Genomic DNA, 21970 nt, shown 5'->3' with positions numbered 1-21970 from the left:
CCTGTCACCGAGTGGACAGACTATTTACACTAGTTGCTCCCTGAATTAATTATCTTGTGGTACTTGCCAGTTCTGGATGGTCTTAGGTTCATGTCCTATTTCCAGAACACCATTTGTTCTGGATATTTCACCTCTTTTCGTGGTTTCGACTAGTTCGCCGCAGCAATACCCTTAGCTGATGACTCATAAACCAATAATAACATCACTAATAATTCAGTTCCTTTGTAGCTGTCCTCTAGTTTTGAACGGTGGTGTCTTGATAGTAAATGTTTCAAAAGAAAACATAAAGGTCATTATCTATGAATAAGAAGGCAAAATATTAAGACATTTTGAAAAGATGAGGTCTACAAGATGGAGCCACTCATGCCTGCTGTGCTTATACCCCAGTGTGAATGGTAATGGTAATGGTAATGATAATGGTAATGGCAATGGTGTGGATGAGGTGGGGGGGGATAATATGAAGTTGATGTTCTAATAGCAGCTCATAGTCGCCAACTTAGCAACCCCCCCCTCTCCATGACATGCATTTTATGTAGTATACTTCCCCCCTACCACCACCATCACTGACAAAATACATTAACTCAGGGCCAACTATTCTTAGTTATGAACAATAAAACGTGACAACACGACAGTAATAAGTAATAAGCAATTATATGCAGTATTAAAATACCTGCATGACACATTTGTCTTCTGGGCAGACAATGACACATTTTTTTCTAGAATGTAAGTAAATTCCTCAGTCCCGTAGACCAATCGTGTTTCCACTCGGCTTAATTAAGAGGAAAAATCCAAGAAGTCCGAGCGTCTGAACAAACTTTTTATCCATCTTATCTACAAGTAGTTGAATCGTGTCAGTTTGTCAGTACAGTTATTGTGATGAGGGGTGGCAAATGCCCTTTGTTTCAAAACTATGTTGTACACAATCCTTGTGTGATTAAATGCGTGAGATGCTTAAAAATAATTGTACTTATTCAAGCGAATCTCTGTATCTGTTAAAGAAAACTAGAGCTGCCACTCTGGGAGAGAACATTCACTGACCACTCAGGTGAGATACAAGACAGCTTTATAAGGTAATGCAACTCAGCATCTTCAGTGAAGTGGAAATAACGGCCAGACACAAGGAAGAGAAAAAGATTTAGGCGGCAGTATGTTTGCCACCAACATGACTCTGTTCCTCTGTGGGTCATCAAAGGTGAGAGGGCAAAAGGGAGAAGAGAAGACAATCGCACATAAAATAAAAGCAAGGACATGGTTTTCCAGGAAGATATTGCACGGTAAAGTCTCTATAATTGTCCCTCAGCTAAAGCTTTGGGCAGTTAAGAGTCACGTTCACAAACAGTGTCGCATTCCACATGTTGAAGCGAGTCGGTCGTAATGACCTTTCACCTTCTCTGCAGAAAAAATTACACCATTTTTCATCAGCTGTGGAAGCCTTTGCAATCTGGAACCACGAACTTGTATTACTGGCAGACGATTTGTTCCAGTTTACTACTAAAACGAGGCATGACTACAAAGCATCCGGTTTAGTCACAGAAGGGTTAAACAGCATTCACTTTGCTTAAAATGCGGGTTAAAAGCACTCATTCATTGTTTTCCAGTGACGGTCGGCGGGGGCTACAGAACGAGAACCTCCACCCTGAAGTATTTCATATCACTCGGAAGAAGACAGAAATTAATTTCGGAAACAGCAAGGAAGGTAGCAGATGGAAGATCTGTCAGTCCACCTCACGAAAACTGTTCCGAGACACAGACAGATGCTGACCTCTGACCTCAGCCAAATGGGGAGGAGTCCAAGGATGACACGTGGCGTACTTAAGGTTGCGGAGAAGCGTCACGCACCTGGTAAGGCACGACAGCAAGCACCTTCAGGATCCTTAAGGGGCAGGCAAGCGCTGTAGACCAACGGATCTGAGGGACAGTGAGCGCTGGTGCATCTTTCTTTCATTCTCTGTCGTTAGTTGAACTTCCTGCAAGCGCCGCCATGATGCGAGGCTTCATTCTTCTCCTGCTTGTCGCCTGTGAGTACTTCAGACATTACCTCGTATACATCTGCTTCCCATGAAAATACTGAGATTATTTTAATATTTCAAAAATGCTTCTATATTCCTGTCTTCTAGCTTTAACTCCAAAAAGCTGAGTTAGGTTCGTAACTCTTACAACGATCACTTTCTGGGTGGATATATCTATGCTTAAGACAAGTCTGCAAAGACCTAACACTATATGTGGAGGAATAGAAAATGAAAAACTAAAGTTATTTTAAACTTACTAAAAACATAGAGCATTAATCGTGTCTTTTGATCCATAACAACTTCTCATCAGACGTGCGCCAAAGTAAAACATTTTTGAGTTCAGACCTTACTGTGAGAAAAAGTTTTTCACGATGACAGTATGCAATTCAACTCAGTTTAGAACACTTTATTTAAATGCGGTATAAAATAATAAAGTACAATATAATACAACGAAGGAAGACGATTCAGAATCGCAGTCAGGTCAAACAGGACCACACGGGTCACATTTGTGTTGTCGTGAGCGCCGCACACGACAAGTAATTGAAGACATTTAATTAAAATTATTGCAACAAAATATTTGTTTTACTTAAACTTAGATACAATGTGCATACAATTGGTTTAGTGACAAGCCACATTCATAAATTTAAAATAATAAAGTGGTTTAACAAATTAAACGGCAACATAGACTTCTAGGTTGGCCATGTTGATGACCCGCATGAGCCTGTCGTGGGCACAAGACCGCTAGGTGGCGACTTTCATGAAGGGGATAGGCATTAGGGTACGAAACAGAGGTGATCACCGTGAACAGGATGTTAGTTACAGGCTTGACGTGAATGAAGTCTTTCTGTGATAGGAAAGGGAGATAATTTCCTAGATGGTCAAAGCATACTCATAGGAAAGGGAGACAATGTTTCACAGTTGTCGCAATCTTTAGGGGAAATGCTACGAGCAGCCAAAATTTACTGGTCTTGTTTGATGCAATTTAGGTAAAGTTCAGTGAAAAATATTATTTTCCAAAATCTATCTTTTCTTGAGTTTCATCACCATGCACAGAAAGGAATCAAACTTGTGCCACCACATTTGCTCACATAAATGTCTAGTTAACACACGGTCTCAGCTCTCCACTTGACTGAGGCCTTTCTCCAGCGAATAAGTTACTTATGTATCCGGGTACAACCCTGATGTTGGTGTTGCTGACCTCTTTCTGTGCAATGGTGATGTCTGTAGGTGTGTACGCCAGCTTGTTGTGCCCTCCTGGGCACGTTATTATTTCTGTCGTTATCACCTCCTTTTCCGTTTCTTTACAACTAATATGTATTTGTATATAAATACTTACCAGAAAACATAGCAAACACTGATGTTATAAAGAAATAAAGCAGAAAAGATTTCTTATTAAAAGTTGTAGGTTGACTTGAGCATATTGCACACATTTATTGAAACAGGAAATAAATTTAAAGAAGACATTGATAATCTTAAAATGCATTGCACTAAACATTTAACAAATATTTGTAGCTCATGTACATATAAGATTAATTTTAAAAGACGTTTAATGGCAAGGCAGAACATTACAAGAAAACTGCAAGAATATATGTAGCCTGTGGGGAAGGTTGAGACTTGTATCGGGTAGGCAGCCATCAATCCCATCCTCCTCTGTAAATCCTCAACAAGTTATCGAGACTCAGATGTGAGATGGAGTTTGTAAATCGTCGGGTTAGATGCTCCCTCCCACGTGTCGTCACAAAGTCAAGCACAGAGAAAGTGAGATATCACAGGCGACTGAAAACAGGAAAATCGAGTAACCACGGGAATAAATAAATAAATAAATAAATAAATAAATAAATAAATAAATAGAAATTCTGCTCGGATATGTAAACAGGAATTCTTACAACACATTTCGTGCAAATCATAATATCTGAATGAACGTAGTAACTATTCATGCCATTTTCGGGATGAAGACTAGACAGAAAAGAGAACAGTTGTAGTTTTACTGTATTAAAACTGTAGTGAAATACCGTATTAGCTTTCAAACTTTGCAGCTACGGTGCGCATGCGCAGGCATGAGGCAAGCAACTAAAACGAGAAGAGATAAAGAAATATAAAAAGAAGTAAATCAGAAGATGTAGAAAGTTTAATTTCGTCCTTCTTTATAATGTTGTAACTTGAGCAAGTATAAGATGACAAAAGTATTAGTTCATTTTTATTCGCAGCAAAATGACCATCGGAGAAAGTTCAGTATCATTTTTATGGCGTCTTCTGGTATCAGATTATGAATACTATAAAACGTTATGTACTGTTCTGTTCCCTTATGTATGTCTAGTTTATTTGTTAGGTCTAAAAAAAACCAATCTGTTCGTTTATGTTGGATTAAATCAGTCACGAATTACACCCTATTTAACCCACTTCGGAGAGATTTTTCGACAGAGGGCTACCCGGGGTAAAAGGTTAGTCCGGTGGTTGCCTTGCCGTGACAGCCATAGTTGCTGGCTCGGTGTAAAACACCAATTCCTCCCATCTACCCCACTTTACCTTTGGTAAAATAACTGATAAAAGTATTTGAGTAGGTCTATCCTGAGTCTACGATTACAGGATTTTAGCCGCTGTTGTTATTGTTGATTTTAAGGGAAAGTGCTTCCACCTCGCTGTGATTTCGCACTTTTTTAGCCGCTGTTTGTGGGTAGCTGAGTTATCCAGCTCAGGTGAGGTAACAGGACAGGTGATGTGCTTCATGAATACAAGCCCACAAACACTTCAAATAAAGCGCGATTCATATGTGTGTGTGTGTGTGTCACTTTCTCCTTTTTCTTTCCCTCTCTCCTTTCTCTCTCTCTTGTCAAAGAGAAATAGCGAGGTATTTCCGCACTCATCTCAAAGAACAACGAGAGGCTTTATCGTCAGGGTGACACCGCGATGACAGAACACTAAGAAAAGAGAGAAGGAGGGTACGGCTCCACTGTTCATCTTAATTAATGAATGCCTCCCATGTGACAGGAAGACAATGTCCGGGAGAGAATTAAAGAAATCTTTGTCAAAGCAGCGAAAAAAAAAAAATTGTGAAAACAGGGGCCCGTTTTGTGGACCCTCGTCCCTTCAGGGTTTGGCTTCAGATCTGCATGACAAGGTCACGCGACAAGAGGAAGCAGTCGGACGTGACAGCTTACAGGCGCGTGACTTCGTCACGACATGTCACTCCGCCATGGCGACTGACAACCTTTGAGAAGCTTTATTGCGGGGAGTGAAGACGCACAGACAACTCATGCTGTCTTCAGGGGAGCTAAACTTCGCGAAAAATAACTCCTTTGTTACAGTGGATGCTGTGGTGTTGTTGCTGCTGCTGCTTTCCACTCCAATCAAGGAATACCATTGTCTCAAAAATGTTTGACAAGGCTGGGTTAAATTTTCTATCCGAAAGGTTTATTTTAGAAGATTCTAGTGCAAAATAGAAAGTAAATAATAGTTAGGCTTTCCACAACGTTGTTTTTGACAATGAATTGTTATGTTGTTGTTTTGTTTTTTTGTTTTTCTAAATATATCTTGGGCGTAAGATGAATATTAATAAAAAAATAGTTGTTGTTGTGAAGCACAAGGTTACAAACAATGTACACAAAATTAATTCAGAGTTAGAGCTTTGCCATTGTTCATTAGTCTAGGTCGTCTTTTTAACAGCTCTCTTCGTCTTCACCCGAAGCTTGTTGTTGACAACAGCAGGTGGAATAACATTTTGCCATCATTCTTTTCACATTACGCTTTCGAGCATTAATCTGTGTCACCCCCTAGCTTGTGTCACCTAGCTTGTGTCACCCTAGCTTGTGTCACCATCCTGTAATCATTTCTTCCTGCCATCACATCGGCCTTGTCCGTGGTTGACACTGGCTGTTGTTTGCGCCATAGAAGCTTGAATGCAGGCGCTAACTGACAGATGCAGATGTAAACAGATCCCCGAGCCAACCTGAGACATAAACATACACTCATATTACACTTACCGTAATCTTAATTACTGAAAAAAATATTGTATTTTAAATCACGAAATATATACCAAGCGAGAGAAGAGATACTAGTTTAGGCATCTGTAGAAGCACTGGACGTGCTGCAGATGAAGCACATGCTGTACCTAAAACTCTCTTTTTTTTAAAAAAAAGTCACGTGTCACGTGACCACCCTCCATCTCATTCCCGCCACACCAGTAACACGACATTTATTACACCCTGTAACACGAGTACATAAACTATTCTGAGCGTCCGTGGGAGAAATTTCTCTTTTTTTCTTGAAGGAAAATAAAGCACAGGATGTTGGTAGAAACACTAATAGATGAGTCTGCGGACAGTTAATTGCGTCTCATCTGAAAACGTTTATTGTCCATGGGTCTTCACTCCCTTGACAGGCTCTTCCGTTGTGTCAGCAACGCCCTACCCTGGTTTATAGCTCTTTGTGATTCAGAAGGAGCTAACATAAAGAAGCTCCAGGGTTTCTCCTCTTTCACCTCTTAAAACATGAATTTGTTTCTCATCATACCCGATTTCATTCCTACGTTTTGTTTCTCATCTTAAATGTACTCTATTGGCTTCCGTAGTTCTTTCTGTCAATATAAACTCCTTTTTTCCTTGAATAAATAAATCCTACATATTTTACTGAAATTCACAAACCCAGAGTCAGTCGTGTAAGTAGATAAACAAACTTATGTTTCTAAAGCTACAGACAACGGGAGGCCTGGGACCGTATGTTAATGAGCTTATCTGTGGACAATCGTGACGTCAGGGGTTGGACATCTTTCCGTGTATATGATATTTCCAGGTTTTTATTTCGAAAAGGTAGGATCTTCTTCACTAAAGATTCCTTGTACATAGAGCTCTGCACAGTCATTTGAACGAAATACTTTGTAGATATTTAAACAGCCTAAAAGAAATGAAAGACAGAAGACAGAAAAGTAGCATAGAAGAAGAAAAGAAAACAAGAAATAAAGGACTGAGCAAAAGAATGTGACGTCATCTATATACACAAACGACCATGACAGAAAAATAAAACAAAAGTGCAAAATCCAAAAAAAGAAATTCTAAAATGAATTGTTAAATTTCTTGAGTGTAAAGGTTTCGTTTTTCCTCCTACCTTTAAATTAAGACGACCTTAATGAACACCAGAGAAGCTATAAATCTGAATTAACTTTTCATTTCTAGCTCACACTGGAGAATAAATATGGGATTAATTATGATATAAAAGATAAAAAGATAAAAATGTATGATAATACAATGTTAAGCAATTTTTTCTTTCTTTTATTTTACAGCATCTGCGGCAATGATAACACCTCAGATGATGGCTAATCCACGTAAGTATGATCAGCAGATTCCCTCCCCTTTGTTCATCAACATCTCTCATCGTTCTTTGTATCATCTTTCATCTCTACAACACAGACAGCTTACAGAGCACCACACCGATGAGAAATAGTACACAATACCACTGTTACTGCTAATAAAAAAATTTACATTAACTCGTTCATCCACACACATGCACATGCTCGCATATATACACGCTTGCATACTCGAATGCGCACAAGCACATACATTACATCCAATCACACACACCGTGTATGCATCAAACCGTTTATATGCTCTATTTTTTCTATTCTTATTGCTAATACGATGATTATTATGCTTGGACTCGTGCGATTTTTCCTTTTCCATTCGCATGAGAAGAACATTGTGGTAAGACTTAGTTCAGTCCGTCTGACATCGGGATTCCGTTTTAGAATATGAGTGGTGTCAGGAGAACTGAATTCTGATCAAAGACATCAGTCGCATCATTTGAAACCCCGATGGCATGCAAGCCACAGTCCTTTGCTAGTTTTATACCTTTACTGTTGCTGCTGCTGTCGTCGTCTTCCTGCTCTGCCGCTGCAACAGTTTTGTCCCTCGCACGTGTAACAAGTCTTTACTTCTCACGGAATTCTCTGCTCCCCCAACATATGTCGAACTGAAAATAGTTCCTATGAGGTCTAGTGTATACACTTGCACCGACTTTACCTGGTGAACTGTGTTCTTTCAGCGGCGAGACAAGGTTATCATGAAATGATAGTAATAAAATTGTTCTACTGGTTTTATTTTGTACATATACAGACACTCCCCGCTTTGTGTTTCATCAGTCCCCCGTAAACAACCCCATAATCTCACAATATCAATGTGAATTAGCGGAAATAGTTTGATGAACGCAAAGGAAAAGAATTACGGGTTTTGGAGAGACAGAAGACAAGAATATGTTTGTGGGTGCTCAAGATACTCCTGCCGAGGGGTTAAAAAAACAAACAAACTTACATCAGTAGCCAATGTACACCGGGGGCTCTCCCTTGCCGTCAATCCGCGCTTATTGTCGGCCTACTTTTCGTTCATCCGCGTGAACTCTTGACCTCTCGTCGACGACGAGGACGAAGCAGACGAAGTACTTCTAAAGTTAACGTCCCTATGTCTCATGCTCATCTTCTAGTTAGTCCATCCGCCTCCAGCATCAAAACCCCACGTACGCAGACCACCACCACGGATTTAATAAGGTAATTACAAGTAACATTTGTTCTGTTTTTCGATTGTACATTAGTGGCACGTGTTGTAAATAAATGTGCATTTTTAAATTTGTATTTAAGTTCTAAATTGGAGTTATTGAAATACATTTCTAAATATATTAAAGATACCTGTATGTGAAATCCCCAAAAGCTAATCCCATCTAACGAAGGGAGTGTCTGTATACTACCAACCATGGACGTGTATATCTCTGGATTGTTGGCTGTCTGCCGACACTCTCAGCCTCTCGCGAAGATGAAGGCTGTCAGGTCTCGGCGATCAGCAACTTGCAGTAGACGACTTAGAGCCAATAAACTGAAAACGCAACAGACAATAAAGCTTTTGTACTAACCGTCAACATCGTTCGCATCGTCTGGATCTTCTTGATGTTGATAATTATACAAACAAATTTGTGTTTGGCCTCATTATAGAAGTTCATTAAAAAAATTCGTCTGCAAGCAGTCCAGAGATTACATTCATGGTAATAACAAAAGACGATGATTAGATGGGCAGGTTAGTTTCATGTCGTTAATATAACAACCTTTCACATTCAAAAGCAACCGGCGTTACTTCCGGCGGTGTCAGGTGATGTGCTAACATGAAGGATGTTATATGTAATGTGTATGTCTGTGTCCCTCGTTGTTGCATCTTTAAAGCAGTAGCAAGATTTTTCATGGCAATGCTTTTCCCCCCTTTACTTGCTTTTTCAGAGTTTCAAGCATCAATAAAACAACTTCTGGCACAGATGCTTCGTTCAATTCTTCCAAAACTGCTGGCAAATGGAGGTTCAACGCCGCAAGCCGTCCAACTTTACAAAGCTTAGGTGCAAGTAACAATGGTAAATGACTATGGAACATTTCATATCCCTTTCTATCGTTGACAGCTCCTTTAGAGCGCATCGTGGAAAGACAAAACCTTGTAGCTGTTAAATGGTGTCATGGAGTGAGAGGGAAACTACCACATCGTTATCAAAAGATTTTTTTTGTGCCCAAAACAAATGAAATGCTTCTGTCAGTAGTTTTAAAGCTTTACAATATCACTGCGCAGCATAGAATTATTTCCTTGATGCGTTGCCGCGCATGCGCGATGCTGTAGTAAATCCTATCCCATCATGCACTGCGTTTCCTTGCTGCATCTTTCCGCTTTTATGTATGCTGCAGGCCGGCGGTGTGCTTCGTCAGTAGGGGAGAACTTTTGTGCAGACAGGGTTTTGTATATAATCGCTTCTGTCAAGGATAATTATAAAATACATTTGAAAGGGAAGACAAGGACATCAAAATTGTTTATTTCTCATTTTCATTCAGTCTTAAGGTGCCTGTACGAAAACACGACGTGAGTTGGAATTTGCCCAGTTCTGTCCTGTGTACTATAAAGTGTGTGCCTTTGGAAAACACACTGTATCTACATAATTTACAAACATGAAGTATGCTGCAAACTAGACGGAAAGTTCAATGATCGTTTGAAGTGATACAAGTCTAGTTCTCTCTTTAACCTATTTTTTTTTTAATATCCAAGAACAGTTTCTTTTGCTATGAAAAAAAAAAAGGATTTTAAGAATCATTATAGATAATTATAGACCACATTGTCTTTTAAATCTTATATCTCTAAGAGAAAAAAAATAATGATTGAGTTTCAAATGTTTGTGTTCAGTGCACATTGAGCCACTTCTCATATCTTGCCTTGTACTCAAAATTGATAATTCCATTGCTTGCCCATGCTTGCTTTTATATCACTTTTTTGTAGCAATGTTCCTCAGTGTAGGCTTTGCTGTGTTATGTACTGTCTCACAATCCAGACATGACGTCATATGTGTGCATCTATGCGCTAAGGTCACAGCACGACGGCTCTATATGTTGTAGGAGCAACCCCGGCGCCGTCTCTGCCTCCCCAGCCGCCTAACTCAGCGCCTCCTCAACCACCTGTGCCGCCGCAGCCACCTGTCGATCCGAATAAACCTCTTCCTCAACCTCCTCTTCCTCCTCCACAACCTGTGCCACATCCACAGCCTGCACCACGTAATTACCTCCCCGTGTTTGCCTTGCCTAGGTGTGCTTTCCGTCTTCCGTGCGTCCGTGCATGCGTTCTTCGTCGATGCCTTTCCACTGTCGTCACGCTTCCTGGTCTCACGGTGGAAACATTACACGATGCATCGATGTAGTTTGTCTTATATTTTTTCTTATACCATGCTGCAGTGTGCAGTCTTATCGGATAAATTGTCTCCGCTTTTTCTGTTGGTGTTCAGTGCTGCCACAAGTAGTCGTTATGCGGCCGTGTAAGGGTGCGAAAACTTTTTCTCATGCCTGGTAAAACTCAGCGTAAGAAACTGTTTCCCCAAATATAAGCGAGCACATCCCTTCCGTTCTGAGGATACGGGCCTTCATTACCATGCACAACATTGACGTCACGATTGTACAGCTGATAGGAGAGATGGGAACATGTTAATTTTGCCGTGTACAAACTGGACGTCACCCTTTTTTGTGCATATGATGTTCGTAGGCTGTATCTCCAAAACGGAAGGAGCATATTAGTCCAGATTCCTGGTAACAGTCTTGCACTGGGGTTTTCCCATTAGAAATAAATTGCACCTTCCTCAACTTTAATGCTAAAATGGCCATTTTTTAAAAATTCATTATTTTTGTTTGTTAGTCTAACTGTGCAACTTTCTAACTATTACATCGAATGATTTGCAACCTAAAAAATATTTTAATAAATTTGCAGTGCTGCAGGTCATATGATACGACTATTGCACAGGCCATTAGATACAATAGTGCGTGCACTTAGTGCTGAGTGCGCTCTAGACCAAGCGGCACAACCTGTGTTAAAATGTTCTGTTCGTGTGTCCATCTGTCATTCTTCCATACAGGAATTTATACCTCTTTTGAAATGCATATTGTAACGTTTGATTTCAAAGAGAAATCCTTTGACTGTTTTTGTCGCAAATGTCTTCCATGACAGTCTGTAATGGTTGTTAATTATTAAGCTTTTATATGCGACTGTACAATTGATGTCATTTGTCACTGGTTTGTCAAGAGTATTATTTTTATTTTCTCTTTTTTTGTGTCAGTATTAAAAATAAATGTTTTATGTCCAACGCCTAAATGTGTCTGTGTAAATATCTATGTATATTTAATATTAAATTAAACATTTTTCTTACTAAGAGAGTTCTCTCTCCATTATTCCTTACGAATGAAGGCAAATAAAAAATGTGGTTCAGCATATAGGACTTTACTGGGGCAATGACTTACACGTATGACACGTTTGCATCAACTAGGAACATCACATATAACATGAACACCAGCAACGACAACAGTGACACTATTGTCAACAAAGAAAATGAAAAAATGTATATATATACATATTATTGCATTTATGATTATGCCTTTTTAGAATTTTGAAAGGTTATGGCTTCTGACAATCTGAACCTCTTATGTATTCATGCATCACGAATTGCTTGTCAACTTTGATTTGTGCATAATCGTGAAATTCCTGGGGTGGGGGGAATTTTCAGGCTCTGCATATTGGGGACGGTTGCCATTTAAACGGATGTATTGAGGAGCCGTTGTCATGTAATAACAGTCACAAGGACAGGTCGCTATGTAAAAAAGCAAAGCTTGATGAACCGTTAAGGAAGCGGGTACTGCTTCCTGTTTTTACTATCGGTTCAACACCAAGAAAATACACGCGAGTCCATTTTGACCATCGGATGCTACCATTAGACACTGAGAAACACCAGGGACTCAGGGCACAGTTATGAATTCAATAGAAAGAATATGTACCGAACAGTTCTGTCCATTTTGTCTGTTGTAGGCAAATTCCTTGTTCATCCTATTAACCTTAAACTGACACCGTTACCGAAAGGGGAACTCCTGAGAAAAAAATACCGGCTAGTGAACCGATTTGGGTAGACCTACCCTCAGTTCGTGAAAATAGGCTTTAGTCTCTCTCTCTGCTGGAGGTTGATTCACCCGGCTCAGGCAGAGTAGCAGGTTGCGTGATGTTCTTCGTGAATACGAGTCCTGAAACAAAACTCCTTCAGTCAAGATTCTTACACTTAAAACCAGTTTTTTTTTTTTCAGAACTGCCTTTACGATGTTCATGACTCATGCTACAAAATTTTCTCTCTCGTCACCCATATACATGCATGTATTTCCCCCATACATCTAACGTACATGTATGTTTATTTTCCTAAACAGCTACACCTCCTCAGGGTCCACCTATGGGTCCACCAATGGGTCCACCTCAGGGTCCACCTATGGGTCCACCTATGGGTCCTCCTATGGGTCCTCCTATGGGTCCACCTCAAGGTCCACCAATGGGTCCACCACAGGGACCCCCTATGGGCCCTCCTCAGGGACCACCTCAACCTCCTATGATGGGCGGAGGCTACGGAGGTCCTCAACCACCATACGGAGGGCCCCCTGCCGTGGATCCTAACAACTATGGCCAGCAGCCAGCTCCCGGGATGGACCCCGGCATGGGATATGGAGGTTACAATATTTTTCTCTTTCTTGGTTAACCCAGTTGTTTGGCTTTACGTCCGTTGCTGGGACATCAAAAGTGTGTGTGTGTGTGGGGGGGGGGGGGACACCTCAAGTTGTATTGTTAGTCGTGTACAAAAGTCATGAAAACCTACAGAAACTTATGGACACATCGGTTGGGAGTAGACAACAAACTTGATCTTTTTGTTTTACTTGTTTTGCAGGTGGCATGTTTTTAACTGGAGACAAGTTCAAAGGTATGCTTATCAGAGCCATCATCACGTGACCTAACTATATTTAACAGAAAGCTGATAAGCGAAAGACAAGTTATTGTCAGTCTGACACATTCAAACATAAGCCCAAAGAGACTCGCATACACACCTACATATACACATACGGCACTCACGCCCAAATAGATAAAAAATGGGGTTGGTCCTATTTATTAAAAAGAGATTGGTTCTCTTGATTAAAAGAAAGTAGACCTTGTGATTAAAAATGAGGAAAGCCCTGTTGATGAAAAAGAATAAAAATGTTTCCAAATAGCAGATATTTGTCTGCAAAAAAATGTGAACATCACACAGAATAGAAATCTGTATTTCTTTGCCACCTCTCAGGGTCGGATGGTAACACAGAACTGGTACCGCCTATAAAAATATAGATGCGTACATACAATATAAAAATAAACATTATTTGTGTTGTTGCCATATAGCAGAAATGTAATTAAAATACGATCTCTGCTGTGCAGTACAACACAAAAATGTGAGTAAAATTACTTAATTTGTTTGCCACGTACCCGGAATGTAATACAGATTAAGAAATATTTATTTTTTCATTTTCAGACAGACGACTGTTCGAGCTCCTGTACAACCCAGCGACGGGCCGACCACGAGGTAAGGACGTGCGCATCAAAGAGAATGTAAATCATCATCATCTTCATCATCATCATCTAAATATTTGTAAAACGTATTTCCCTGTGCAGATGCGAGCTCAGGAAAGATTACACTGAACAAAATCGTACCAATGAGTCTAGGTCCTACATCTTCAAGTACAACCCTGTTTGTGTTTTGAAAAGTGAAAGGCGCTAAAAATAGTACAGAATAGGAAAGAAACTTATTACTTCTTTTAGTTCAATGAACCACTTTTTCCAATCTATCGCTCCAATTCCCTTTAATATTTGCTCATAACTGTTAATTTTATAAAAGATTAAAGTCAAAGAATGTAACTTTATTTGCAGAAATTCCACATCTTCCTCCTGTCTACCCCGGAGGCATGCCTTATCAGTGGAGCTTGCCTGATTACCACAAAGGTACCACAAACACATTTATAGAAACTGTTTATGTTTCTATAACTTTTACAAAATTAACGATTCATTGAACTCAGAACCAAATGATAATGAATACATCATGGGCCTATCCACTAAAATAACTTTCCATTTCACTGTGAAGTAGAATTATCTGTCATTGATCCATCAAGCCGACTTTTTATTTTTAATAATGTTCTCTAATTTATGTATGCTTTAAATGTATCTTGCATATAACCTTAAAGGATTTTCTTTCTTTTTTCCCTAGATATGGTCGTGCATTTCCTCGAAAATAAAATCCGTATGAGAGGTAAGTGTTTGCCCCAGTCGTACATCCCCAATAGTCAGGGCAAATAGACAAAGGTGTGGAATGTTGTAAAATTATTATTTACATTTTAGCATTGCAAACTTCCGCTACCTTCAGCAGAGCTGAATTACATCCCAACCTATTCTTGTAATTAAGACTTAAAAAAAAGTCAACCAGCAAATTGGGCTTAAATGATAGAGAACGACACCAGTCAGTCGTCCCTTGACCGACACCTGTAGTTGATTGGGGGAGGGAAGTCACGTGACTACACACCAGCCACTCTTGTCGATAGTCAGCAGGTCCTGTACAGATGACCAGTCCAGTCTTTGATGTTTGTAAGCCAGGTCGTCCTCTGGCCACCGTGGAGTCGACTACTGAGTTCTTGTCTCCATTCCATGTGCATCTGAACTGTCTATCAGTCTGTTGGTGAGGTCTTGCAGTTCTTTGCCTGCTAACGGATCTGTGTCGTCTGCAAAGCATAGGTTCTATATCAACCTTTCACCAATTGAAATGGAAGTATGATGGTTGTGGAGGGTTTTGCGCATGGTGTTCTCCAAAAAGCATCATTAAATGTGCAAAACTGAAGTCTCCTTCTGCATCACTTGGCATCGACAGTAGTTCGTCTGTCAGTCGAAGTTTTACAGATTCTCTCTCGATCTCTATCTTACACACACCAAACCAGTCCCCCGCATCCCTCGTTTTTTCAAGGGTCGGGCAACCACGGAAAGTCTGCTTTAGCAACTTCCCCTACACCTCGCCTTCCCGTGCCTCTCCCTGATGGCAAACTACTAAAGTCTTGCTAGCTAGTCGGCAAAAACTGCCCTACCATCGTCCAAAACTTTTCTTGCTAAATAAGTCCGACTACTAAGACCAGTTTGGTTTTCTTTGCATAATGACGGCCTGAATAAAACTTCATGTAGCTGTGAGTTAGAACTGATGTAAGTAAACAATTTTTTTAGAAACCATAAATTGCAATGCGGATATTTTTCAGAAAGTCAGTATCTATCACTACAGCCCAAGTTGCTATTTTCCCTTGAAAGGTCTAAGGATTCAGTTTTTGAGTTTTTGCTGTCAACTTTCACGTGTGCATTCGTCTACAGGTACTCCACCAACGCCGAGCGAAGCTGAGATTTTGCGTAAGCCTTTATTTTCACTTTTCACAATCTGTAAATGAAATAAATTTTATTCAACATTCCAATTTTCTTGAGTTTTAATTACACTCTATATGCATCGTTGTCTCTCTAGGCCTATACACGTGTGAAACTAATAAGATTTGCATTGTTTTAAACGAGCTACATGTTCATGTTTTAGAAACTTTTCTTCTATGTTTTAGGTTTGGTGGGTGACCCACTGATGGAAATGATGCCTATGCCTATGCCTGGTTATGGACGTAAGGATTTTATTATTATTATTACTCACTTAACCAGAGATTGTGGTTTGCTTGTAGTCACAAACTTCCTGCATTGTTTTGTAAAGTATTTTCACATGAACTACTATCACTAAACACGCATGTGCATCTGTAAACAGGTAGACAAAAGATAATCACAATGCATCTTTGTATTCTTGGTGGTTGCTCGTCGAGCAAAGACAGTTAAAAGACTGCCAATATTTTCAAGAACAAAACAGCGGAGAAAACCAAAGGGCAAAGTTGGTTTCTTATGGCGTCTAACACTCAGAATATAAATTTAATAAAAGTAAACGGTGTTCACTGAACAGTTCTGTACTATTATGTTGTCTTATTTGTTAGACTTTGGAAAAAGTCTCAGTATTAGTTGAAATAAACCAGTCACAATCCTAGGTGGGAGAAAGTTTTCGGAAAGAGACCCCTCCACTCCCGCCTACCCGAGTACACGAAGGCGGGGTTTGCCAATTTATCCATTTTGTGTAAGATAACAAGCTGGGTAAGAGTGTTTCGTAAATACGAACCCCCAACCATTTGTGTAATCTTGGCTTGAAAGTCCATCTGAGTGGAATTTCTTGCAAATTTATGAAGTTCCAATCTGAGCTCTATTGAGTTCGCGAGATACAAGTCCTTGTGAAAAGGTCAAGACGTCTGATTACAGTGTACCCCTCACCTCACCATGATAAACTGGCTTCTATTACAAGGCCTCATTAGCTTGAAGCTCTTACATAGGTTGTGGATTTAAGGGACATCAAATGCTAGAACTGAATAAACTTAATAATTTAAGAGTTTAAATTTCTTTGACTATGGTTAACAATCTTTGCATATGATTTCAGGTCCTATGTACCAAACTGGAGGTAAGTGAGAAATTATGTAATAGTTTAGCTTCGAGAAATATGTCACAAAAGGAACAAAATTATTATGATTAATAGCTCAGTCAAAAGGCAGTTTTCTAACACCCCTTAAGTTTGCAAATATGATTACTGCATGTCTCAAAGTAACCACTTCATCTATTTATCCGAGGGTTTGTGACCAGAAGACTTAAGCCAGCATATGTTTAAACATATGACAAAATATTAAGGTAGAACATTTTATAAGAAGAAAAATAAAATTTAGCTTTAGCTTGTTGTGGCACTGTAACCAGAGGTTCCAAATTGTAGTTTGTATGGCAAAACACAACTAAATAGTTTTATGACATAGACTTCCATGATCGATCAATAACATCTATGTTTCTTTTGCAGGCGCATGGTAGAGTGGAGCAACAACCTCCATCTGACCGATGTGCAGCGATCATCACCATCAGTCTCTGGGTCGTTGTCATACTTATTTCATCAAATTAGTGCTGACCAGTACATAACCATGGCATGTCGACACAAATAAGAGAGACCTAACAACGAATCTGTGTCCAATCTGCTACATCAAGAAGCTATCCCATTGTTCTCTGTGCTTTGACGTTAGAGTAGATGGATGGTTACAGGCAGCAATTTTGTTCGACATGCTGGAACAAGACTGGCATTTGTAAAGTGGTCTTTCAATATCGCGAAGAAAAGTTGAGACAGTTCACAGGACCAGAGCATGTGTTAGTATCAAGCTATGTATTTCCATGTTTCCTACACTGCTCAACTTCTCTCCTCAAAATAAGAAAAAGAAATAATAACATTGAAAATAATAGATTTATTTAATACTTATCTTAGTCAAAATACATTTGTCCGTGTGATTGTAAGCTGCTACTTTACTACAAGATGATGCATAAGAAGCTCACTAGATTTGATTTTTGGGAGGTGGGGGGAAATAAACAAGACTTTATGCAGCTATAAATAAAAGTATCACATGCCAAGATACACTGTTTGTAACACCGACTCCATATTCAAGATTTATCAAAATGTGTTAAGTTTTGCTTCTATAACACCTGCTACTTCAGATATTCTAAGATTGAGTCAATTCCTCAAAGTGTTTGTTCAATAAAAGTTTCTGTCGGTGAAAGCTGGACACTAAATTGAATGTGAATCACATTTATTGACTCTGCAAGATTTTCAGAATTTGTACTGAAAATGGCCAAGCAATGAATCTGTTTGTCAACTTGTCAGTTTTTTTTTTAACTTAGCAAAAGACTTGCAACCTCTACTTACACCACTTATATTTAGTCACACATTCAAAATTATGCTAATTAACCCTTGCTACAAAGTTTCAAAATGCCATCTGTAAAAGAAAACTGGATATGAAAACATTTTGAACTCTTTTTTAAAATAAGTGTAAAAAGCTTGAAGTTTTGGTGTAAAATAAATTACACTATGGACAGTCATCTTAGATTTTAAACAAAACCACTGCATGGTTGGAAAGGCTGTCATATAAATTTTGCAAGTTGCTGGTAACCATTATCAATGCTGATATTCATTATTTTCATCCATCAAGCACTTAAGTAAAATTTTCCATTGTTAAGTCTCTAAAACATAAGCAACAAATATCTACATATCAAAATGTTGTGCAACAACAGTCATGTAGCATAAAGAACCTCTGGTAATTAATTTTCTGTGACAATCATTCTAAGAAGACAAGGCAGCCAGGTCAAAATATGAGTCTCCTAGGAGTGCATTATCTTCCATGCACTCATGTTTATGAATGAAGTTTTGATAGTTTATCTTGATATTACAAGTATATGAAAGTCATTAAAATTAATCAAAGAGTAATCTATTCAATTAATTGAAACTTTTCAACGGTTGACATTAAAAACACTTAAACCTTGAAAATCAAAACAATTTAATCTAAAAAAAAAAATTCAAGTAGCCTTATCACTGGAAACATAACACTGCACTTCAGACATATGACCCATCCAGACATACATCAATAGTGCACTTGCACATATTTGCACATACACAAAAATAACTTAAGTTTTGCTTTAATTATCAACCACACAAACATCACATAATGTATTTTTCAACTTGCATATCACAGAAAACCATAATATGCTTGTCTCTTTAAGGTCAGAGAAAAAGACTGAAGAAAAGGCCACAATATAAAAATCTGAGAAGCATACCTCCAATTATGATTTACATACACAATGATAGACAACCATAATTTAACTCTAAAGAGAATAAAATTACTTATAGTGAAATGGATAATGAGAAATATTGGAAGAAAGCCATTTGTATCACTTGCCACAATACTTCCTTCTTTCTCTTGAAAGACCAATCCTCAGTCTAGGTTATCTATTAAGTGTTTTTAGCTCTGTTATACTCCACTGTCACAATGAGCTCGAAACTGAGGCCATTCACAAAAGGATTCTGCTCACAGATGACATTTTGCTGATCAGTCATCTTGGTGATTATCTTTGAAGCAGATGAACAACACATGGAAATCTTGTGCAGCTGGTGTTCAGGACAACTATGTGTCACCTGTTATGATTGCTATAAACTCCTCTTCATTAACTAAAACAAACACACAAATGAAACCAAACGTTTAACTGAGAATCCTTAATCCAAATCTTATTTATGAATGTCTAAGTATATGAAAAAGTTTATAAATGAGAATTTATAAAAGAAAATGAAAGATTAAGCAACTAATGGGGATAGGCACAAAGACCTGAAAAGCACATGATACTAAGTAAAAGACCAGAATCACAAAACAATATAATAAAAGAAAAGTGCTCCAAATAAAAAAAAATTATAATTTTTAATTCAGAAAAAACAGCAAATTTTTAATGCTTCAGAACTTTTAAAAGAAAGGATGTAACTTTTCAGCCTCCCATCTGCCAACCAATCCACTCAAGCACAGCCGAAAGAGACACAGAGAGAAACAGAAAGAAAGATGGAGGGATTCAACTACAAGTACAAAGTTAATGAATTTGTGTCTGACTCACTTTCCCCGTCACCATCTCGATCAAACTCATCTATCATTGCTCTAAGTTCTTCATCAGTCATGTTTTCACCCAACTCCCTGTAGACATAAAAATACATGCATTCTTCACATTCTATCTAAAGCATTAGAAAATGTATTAATAACTCTGAAAACACACATCTTTCAGTACTGTCCAAATTAAAAAAACAAACAAACAATCAATCAAAAAACAGCAATCTAGCCAAGACTTAAGTTGCATATAATAGATCATTAGGAAACTATAAATCTGAGGCTGATGCTCTTATAAGATCAGAATCTAAAAGTGCCTGCCCTACCGTGCCACTCGGCGCAAGTTGCGAAGGCTGATCTTGCCTGAATTATCATCATCAAATAGCTTAAAGGCTTTCAAAATTTCTTCTGGGGATCTCTCTCTAACATCATGTCTGTCACTAACAAAAAGAGAGAAAACAAAAATGTTCTTATACTGCAATACATCACAGTTTCAAAATAGTTAATTTGGATGCTGCTGTTCCGTTTAAATATCTAAAATTAATTATTAATATTATGAATGAATGTTGACAAACAGTACATATTTTATTCTCTGTAATTTGTAAAATGTTTGATAATGATGAGGAATCTGTAACTGTATCGCAATAAACTGCTTAAATTATGAGCCATTAATTATCTTAGCATAAAATGGTGAGACAGTAAACAATGATAAAAAGGAAAAGGTAATTTTATGACCTTACAGTCATTATAAGGTGTTAAAGATCACACCTGAGGCCAGCTTTTTGTCAGGGCGGTGTCAATATCTACTCCTAGTCCTTTAAGAATTCAGCACCCATTTAACATTTGGGTCTGCACCCCACAGGCATTGAATGCTATTGCCCTAATCACTAAGATTTGCTTCTCCATCAATCTTAACATAGACTACCCCACATAGTCACATAATTAAAAGAAAAGACTAAAATAAAAATTGTAAGTAAACAACACAACTAGAGGTTAGTTGATTGTGTTTTATGCCATGTCAGAAACTAAGGCTATATCACGGAGTGACAACACAACTAGAGTGTAAAGCAATAATTCAAAAGCTGTTATATTTTAAATATTCACTCACTTGTTTCATTAAAATCATCAAAGGAGATTTTGCCTGTTCCTTCTCGGTCATAGTCACGCAGAATTTTAAGCACATCTGCTTTCTTGACATCAAAGCCTAGAGCTCTCATAGCCACCTACAGAAATGTTTAAGCTTATTTATTAAGAAAATTTATGTTACTCTTACAATAAAACAATGAACTTCTCATAGTACTAAGCCCTCTTGAGCAAAACTAATAAACCAAACTTTAGTTACCAATACAGCATACAGATGATGAACACATTTCTACTTCTAGAAAAGTGTAATCTTTGATCTTTTCTTCATACTTGGCGACAGTAAATTCTAACTGAAAATTTTAATTTTTAATTGTCAAATAACTCTTGAATTTACAGCTAGTGACAATATCATGCCCTTACCTGATGGCACCATAATTTATGAGCTACATGTATTAATTGCTTCTAAATTCTACATTTTACAGTGATGACACTAGGCAATGATGCGTGTATGTGTTTCATTTATTACGCTTTCTGTACCCCACAATCCACCACTCACCTTCAGTTCATGATAATCTATGGCACGATCTTTGTCTGTATCAAATAGATCAAAAGCTTCTTTAATTCCTGTTTTTGTTCATCAGAGAGTTCTCTTTTCTTCTTCTTCTTATTTTTGTCTAGAGACAACTCTGCCCTGGGTCATAAAAAATACTTAAAAGTAGCATAATAGTGAGAAAAGAATAAAAACGTTGACAAATAAGGAAAAAAACATACAGGTTCAGACATGAAACACTGAACTACGAATCTTCTATAACAACATGAAAGTTGTTAATTATTTCTCTGCTTGAAAGCATTAGTTAAAAAAGTAACCAGATTAATGCCATATCTTGTAAACCATGCGTTATTCGTGCATAACATTAACTCTATTACAGCTTCTTCGTAAACACAAGGGGAAAATCTTTACCTTAACGACAAACTCATTTTCAACAATTCTCGCGCCACAGACGTAAAG

General features: G+C 38.3%; 2 protein-coding genes across 4 annotated transcripts; one reads left to right on the top strand and one right to left on the bottom strand.

Moving 5' to 3' along the window:
• The first annotated feature begins 1826 nt into the window (after positions 1-1826).
• Positions 1827-18024, top strand: LOC112558190 (proline-rich protein HaeIII subfamily 1-like). Of its 3 annotated transcripts, XM_025228480.1 has the most exons (13): positions 1834-2018; positions 7285-7326; positions 9259-9386; positions 10408-10563; positions 12742-13035; positions 13251-13283; positions 13866-13916; positions 14261-14332; positions 14595-14636; positions 15734-15769; positions 15967-16023; positions 16872-16892; positions 17277-17397. In XM_025228480.1, the coding sequence occupies exons 5-13, from the start codon at positions 12765-12767 to the stop codon at positions 17285-17287; spliced, it is 594 nt and encodes a 197-aa protein (XP_025084265.1). In that variant the 5' UTR covers positions 1834-2018; positions 7285-7326; positions 9259-9386; positions 10408-10563; positions 12742-12764; the 3' UTR covers positions 17288-17397. The 3 variants fall into 3 exon arrangements, with proteins under 3 accessions (XP_025084264.1, XP_025084265.1, XP_025084267.1); XM_025228482.1 differs by lacking the exon at positions 10408-10563; XM_025228479.1 differs by lacking the exons at positions 9259-9386; positions 10408-10563 and having other exon boundaries at positions 1827-2018; positions 17277-18024.
• A 7-nt stretch (positions 18025-18031) lies between these two features.
• LOC112558193 (centrin-3-like) lies at positions 18032-21939 on the bottom strand. Its single transcript, XM_025228485.1, is given in 8 exon segments — positions 18032-19460; positions 19892-19968; positions 20205-20289; positions 20292-20318; positions 20987-21101; positions 21518-21582; positions 21585-21652; positions 21923-21939. Coding segments are annotated over 8 exon segments (498 nt in total). The 3' UTR covers positions 18032-19416.
• Positions 21940-21970: the final 31 nt, after the last annotated feature.

The sequence above is a fragment of the Pomacea canaliculata genome, linkage group LG2 (assembly GCF_003073045.1).
Source record: "Pomacea canaliculata isolate SZHN2017 linkage group LG2, ASM307304v1, whole genome shotgun sequence".
NCBI classification, from domain to species: Eukaryota; Metazoa; Mollusca; class Gastropoda; order Architaenioglossa; family Ampullariidae; genus Pomacea; species Pomacea canaliculata.
Note: the sequence above shows the minus strand (reverse complement) of the source record. Positions and strands in the feature narration are given on the sequence as shown.